General features: G+C 39.5%; 1 protein-coding gene across 1 annotated transcript in view; it reads left to right on the top strand.

Moving 5' to 3' along the window:
• LOC103608840 (lysophospholipid acyltransferase 1-like) overlaps positions 1-5,210 on the top strand; it is a gene marked incomplete at its 5' end in the record, with an annotated part of 23,848 nt that extends 18,638 nt beyond the window's left edge. The window contains one exon of the mRNA XM_008593231.1: positions 4,937-5,210. Within this exon, the coding sequence (XP_008591453.1) occupies positions 4,937-5,063 (127 nt within the window). The remainder of the gene's footprint in view (positions 1-4,936) is intronic.
• Between the last annotated feature and the right edge of the window lie 1,464 nt (positions 5,211-6,674).

The following is a 6,674-nucleotide window of genomic DNA, read 5'->3' as shown; positions in this document are numbered from 1 at the left end:
GGATCCCACATACAGACCGGTTCCCGCTCACTGGCTGAGCGAGGTGTGGGCGCAACACCGAGGGTTGCGATCCCGTTGCCGGGCCCGGTCCGGTACGGGCGTGACACTGAGGGTTGCGATCCGTTGCCAGACATGAAAAAAGACAAAAAGGAAAAAAAAAAAAAAGAAAAGGATGGATCTATATTAAAACCTCAGAAGGTGAATTTGCTGCCCTTGGCTCTTTTTCCTGGGGTTTGAGCTATGTTGGGGACTGGAGCATTCTGAGAGCAGGGCAGAAATGGGGCAGGAGCTGGGGTGCTGCTGACTGCTGAGATAGGCTGACTTGAGGGGGCTGCAGAAGGGCTCTGTGCTCTTTACTGAGATGGTAATTCTGGTGGGTGCACGTGGGGGATTTATGCTTCCAGTTGCACATGGTGGAGGGGAGTATGTAGAATTTAGGGTGGAGGAGGAGCCTTCCACCAGAGACCGGAGGCTTTTAGGGATAGGCCATCAGGACCTTTTATTCAAACACCTGTGCTCCAAATGAACTGCAAACTTATAATTACTTACTTTTGTTTTGTCACTCTTATGTTTAATAAGTTGTATTTCTCCACTTTTGTGGAATGATTGAGCAACTGGACTTGCAAACAGATTGTGTGACCTCTAGGAAGTTATTAACCTCTTTTACCTGTACTTCCTTCAACTGTGGAGTGGGCTAAGAATAGAATCCACCTCAAAGCACCATTGTTAGGACCGAATGTTAGAAATGTGCAGAGGGCTCAGGCCATAACTGGCCTATAGTCCATACTCAGTAAATGCTAACTTATGTTATTTAATGGATTACACAGCCTTTTTCAGGTTAACTTTGAAACATAGTCTGGTTTTAAAAAGTGACTTAGAAATAAATAATGCAAACTTGCCTTATTTATAAATTGGGGATTTTGTATAGTTGATGGACTGGTCAGGAACGAATGGAAAAACTTTTATACTCAACACAGGTATCAATGTCTATAAGTAAGGTTTTTTTTTTTTTTTTTGAGCTTATAAGAAAAGAAGGTAGAAAGAACTATATAACGCTCCATGATAAGGTCTGTTCTGCTATAATGTGTTTCTATAATACCAGTTAGGTGATAAAAAGTTATCTCAATATAACATGGAAGTTGTGCTGGTTTATACACAAATTTTTCTAGGCAAGGGATGCCCGAAGAGTGGGAAGAGAATTATATTCTTCAGCCAAGAAAAAATAAAGCCCTTGGTTGAGGTTCTACAGAGGTAGGAGCCATTTCAGCTCTGTATGAAGAAGACTGAACTGAGCACCTCTTCACTGGGGTTCCCTCCCCAGAGAGGCATCCCCCAGGCTGCATTCTGGCTCTCAGCTGGTTTCACCTCCTCTCTGCCCATCCCAGGGCAATCCTACACGCTGTTGTCTTCTGCATTTTTAACACCGCCAGTAGCACCTTCAGCCCCGTTGAGTTGTCTGCCAGGGCCGTGGGTGCTCATTGTTTCTGATCACAAAGTCTCCTTGGTTTTGAGTTGTTTGCTTCTAACATGATTTCCCCCCATAAACCTTGGTGTATTCTAGGCATGCAATATTGCCACACGCAAGATTTTTCAAGAATATATTTATCACGTTATAGCAGAAATGCCTGTATTCCACTCAGTATCATTTAATACCTACAGTGTGCTGGGCACTGTGCTGGGAGCTGGGGCTAGAATGGCAAGCAAAATATAGAAATACTTCCTGCTCCCATTGAGGCGATAGGTTGATGGAAAAGACAGGCAGTAATTGTCAAATTTATAAATACACAGTGAGATCGTACTCTGAGTGAATAGTACAGAGTTTTATGGGAGTATAATGGGAATCTGACTCAGCCTGGGTGTTGGGGGCGGCTTTTGGGAGGAAGTGGCATTTGAGCTCCGTCCTGGAGGCTGCGCAGTGGGAACAAAGCTGGCCTGGTGTGTGTGAGCAGTGGGCGAGGTGGGCACCGTGGGCAGAGCTCCGGAACAGCATAGCAAAGCCCCCGTGGCAGGAGGAAGCTCTGTGCACTGAAGACCAGAGAAATTTGCATGTAGGCAGAGTACAGAATTCAAGGCGGGGAGTGGTAAGCTGAGGAGAGAGAGGGGTAGGTATCAGTATCCCCACTTGTCATATGAAGATGTGGAGGCTCAGAGAAGCTGAGTAATTTTACAAAACTCACACAGCAACTAAGTGCTAGGCCTGAGTTTCAGACTCAAAGTTTCTTTAATGGAAAGATCAGTACTAAAATTTTCTTTAGCAGTTACTAAAAATTTCTTTAGGAGAAGCTATTTTGGAAGCAAATTACTGCTTGGGGATCACACTAAGTGGCGATCTGTTTGTGATAACGTGTGTTTAACCAATTAAAGTATGCTCATTCCTACGCTTAGGCAGGGACTCCAGGAGCAGAATCAAATTGTTATCAAATAGCTTTCCATTTCTTTTTAAAAACAATCTAGAATATTTTTTAAAAATACCTCTGTTTAGGATGAAACAAAATTGACATTTTTTTTGTTAGTTTGGCCCATTTCAGATTATCCAACCTAATGCTTTATCTGGTTATATATATAATTTAAATTTTCTATCTAGATCAGCTCTGTCCAGTGGAAGTTTCTATGGTGATGGGAGTGCTCTATATTTGTGCCATCCCATATGCTAGCCACCAGCACGTGTGGCCATTGAGCATTGGAAATGTGGTTAGTGAGACTGAGGAACTGAATTTTCAATTTTACTTAATTTTAATTGATTTGAATTTTAATGGCCACATGTTGCCAGTGGTTATCATTGATTGATTGCACCTCAGAAAGTGTTTTCAGAGTCTCTTAAGAGAATCACTGAATCTGGTGAAAGAAATTAAAATTGCCTTTTAATGGAGGTGAGTCTGTTATAGATCTGTTCCTCATTTGGGGCTGACTTCAGTAACTGGCAATGAACGACAGTTGTATGCAAACCGATTTCTCAGTTTATCTTTCATTGCTTAACATTTAAATTTCAGATGTGCTTTGTTTCTTATTTCTGGTCAGTTTTCAGTCTAGTGTGGCTTCAAATCTCAGCTTTAAATTTTCAGTCTAGTATTTTTTTCTTTAAGTTGTAAATGAGCCTCAACTGAATACTTAACTGTATTATAAAAGAACCCTACTATGAAATCATTTTGAAAAGCAAATCCTCATGCATGAATTTTTCTTTAATTAGATAACACTGTCTTAAATTCAGTGTGTAAGAATGTCAGGATTTGTGTAGAAATCAGTCTAGTATTTTTTTCTTTAAGTTGTAAATGAGCCTCAAGTGAATACTTAACTGTATTATAAAAGAACCCTACTATGAAATCATTTTGAAAAGCAAATCCTCATGCATGAATTTGTCTTTAATTAGATAACACTGTCTTAAATTCAGTGTGTAAGAATGTCAGGATTTGTGTAGAAACCTTTGTAAGTAGCAAACTCCTTGAGAGCAGGAACTATACCTTATTAATCTGTGTGTCTGGAGTACCTAGGTCAGTGCTTGGCATGCTCAGTAAATGTTAGTTAAGTTTTTCCATAATAGAAAGATGAAATATTCCTTAAAATTTTAGAGAAATATGAAATGTCAGAATAGGTTAGTAAACTTTACTACGGGATTGAAATTTTTTCCCCTTGATTGTCAAAGTATTTGGATTTAATCTAACATAATTGCTCTAGTGTAGATTTGGCCACATATGAAAGATTAAGGCAAAGCACAAAAAGAAAGGATATTTTAGGTGTGTAGACATTGAAAGCTGGAGTTACCCATGGCTAGAATGTACCTGGGAGAATCTCAGTTTATACCTGTTAAGGCAGCATGTTTATTTGTGGAGCCCATTTTCACTCTCAGTAATGTCTTGGTTTAGACACTAAATTAGACAGTCACTTGTTATGGCTCTTCAACCTTCCACTGGTTAAATGATCATCAATCATGTACTTATCTTGTTTCCATTCCCCTGAGGGAAGGGGCAGAGGCTTATGTTTCTTTGTAAATCCCAGTTTAATGGATCGTGTACCTGAAGCAGTAAATGCTTGCTGAAAGAATAAACAAATGAAGATATGTTTGCTTCTGCTAGAGCTCCTGACTGTTCTGTAGACAGTTTCAGGGAGGCATTCCTCTTGCTAAAGGGTGGAGAAGTTTGGGGCCTACGTGAATTATCTGATTCTGATGTGCCCGACCTTATCATTACAGAAGCTGAGGAATGGTCATATATCAATTGTGGGTTTTCTTCTCTCTTTTAGCATTATTTTCCTTTAATCTTCAAAATACATTAGAGAAAAATGTAAGTTCAACCTTTCCAAATGGGTCTAGAACAGTTATGTTAATGCAAGCTGTTTTTAATTACTTACATTGGTTGATTTGCCCAATATTTATTGTGTATCTACATTGTGCACACTGTGCTGAATACCATGCTTTTGTAATAAAAGTCCACATACCTCAAAAGTAAATCTTATTTCTTACTAGTTTGAAAGTTATTTTCAGGGTTATAGACCAGGTTTTTAAAATCGGGATCCTTCTGGTTCATAAGATGTGCAAGAAGAACCCTTAACACTTGAGAAGAACGTATGGGTTAGTGTTAGTTATGTTTGTGTTCAGGGAACACAGTATTGGGTTTGAATTTGGGCTTGTGAGTCCTTAGACTTTGAATATTAGAGGTTTCTAGCTATCATGGAGTAACATCTTTCGGTCTGCTGACTATGTCCATGGGACAATACCATGCCTATCCGCAGATGGGCTGGTTAGTTTGCTCTGCCCAGATTGGTGGTTTCAGTCCATCCCATTCACCCACCAAAGGGACTCATCTGTGGAATGGACTGAGGAAAGCCTGAGTATAGACACACACCATTGCTGAAAGCCATCATACTAAGACGATGTAATCATGTGACATTTCCCATTTGTATTCTTGTTTGAAATATAATTTGTGTCTGTTTTTATTCCTAGGTCCATGTACTTTTATTTGCACATCATTAGTCTCCTGATAATACTATTTCTGCCAATCAAACCACAAACTCATACTCAAAGACGGCTTCAGACTCTGAACTCTGTTGATAAGAAAAAAACAGATTGATACCTCCAAGAAAAAGTGAACAAGTAAAAACTGCAAAACATTGGAAAGAGGAGACAAAAAGGCTCGAGGGTTTTCCTGTGACTTAGAGGCAATGTTTACATGCATCTTTTTTTTTTTTTTAAGTGCAGGGAGTATTTTTACAAAGCCTTTTTGTACAGTTCAATCAGCAAGGGTTTTCCTGTGACTTAGAGGCAATGTTTACATGCATCTTTTTTTTTTTTTTTTTAAGTGCAGGGAGTATTTTTACAAAGCCTTTTTGTACAGTTCAATCAGCCATGTCTGGTTTGTTTTTATATTTCTTAGGACATTTGCGTGGAGTGGAGGTGTGTGGAGAGGATGGCAGAGCTGCAGAGATGGTCTTTGCTTTTCTGACATGATTTTCAGCATTGAAGTCTGTATGCTGGGATCCCAGGCACTAGCTGCAAAAGGTAGAAGGTGCTTGCTGAGAAGACGTGTCATAGATTTCTTAAATCAGAACATATTGAGTGAGACACAGGTGTTTCCTGGGGAGCCCTGTGCCCTTGACTTGTGACATTACCCTTTGTGGACACTTTAGCTACACTCAGAAGACCATGGAGCAGAAGGACGGTGGAGGGAGGTTTTCAGGGTACTGAAGACTCTACGAGCCAGGAGGATTAGCCACCAACACTTGAGTGGACGGCACATCAGGCCTGTCCTCACATAGGCTGAATTTTTTTCCAGGAATGTAACCCTTCTCTTTTCTCTTATGAACTGAGCCAAGATTGGAAATCAGAAAGTCTCCTTGTACATGGATACCAAGAGCCTAGGAGGGGCTGCTGTTCTCTGAATGTTTTTCATTTCACATGCACCATCTGCTTGCCCAGGGATGGCCCTGAGAAGACACCATTGAAGGAAGCAGAATGTCTTTTAAAGAAATAATTTTTTACAAAAGTAATTTAAAGTTCTATAGAAGTTTCGAAAGAAGCAGCAGGTGTTTCTCTCTTTGGTCCCCTCATTTCATGGAGGTGTTAATGATCCTTGCCATGACATATACACGGGCTGATTTTCATATTTCCAGTTTCATAGCTGATTAAATCCAGCTTTGTTTTAGTTGAATCATTTATATTGGAAAGCAAAAATTGAAAGACAGTTTTCTTTTCTATCTTTGTTATGAATGTGCTGTGACTTCTTTTGGAGACTTCTATTGGGTAATATTCTATACGGGAGAGGGAAACATGGTATTAAATGTGGAAAATAATAATAATGATAATAATAAAGTACATGCTGCAATGGTGTGCCCTCAATCAGATGGCTTGAGAGGAGAAAATTTCTTCAAATCAGATGGTAAAATATTAATTTCTTACTGAATAAATAGTATGTTTCTATATAAAGAAAATGTTTCTAAATGGAAGAATTGCTTTTTGTTTGTGTCAATAGCGACCTGACGTTCAGAAGCTTGTGTGTGTGTGTTCGTATTTTAGCAAATGTGCACAGACTTAATGTTTTATTTGCCTAAAACTTGAGCATTATGACATGCTCGATTTTTACTATAGATGTCAGGCACTTGGATGGTTTTGTTTTTTAGTGTGATTTCCCACCTTCATTTCCAACTTTGCAGGTAGAATTTACCGTTGTTGTACAGATGAGAGA

Source organism: Galeopterus variegatus, unplaced genomic scaffold (genome assembly GCF_000696425.1).
Source record: "Galeopterus variegatus unplaced genomic scaffold, G_variegatus-3.0.2 Scaffold8911, whole genome shotgun sequence".
Lineage (NCBI taxonomy): Eukaryota > Metazoa > Chordata > Mammalia > Dermoptera > Cynocephalidae > Galeopterus > Galeopterus variegatus.
This window is presented reverse-complemented; position numbering and strand designations above follow the sequence as displayed.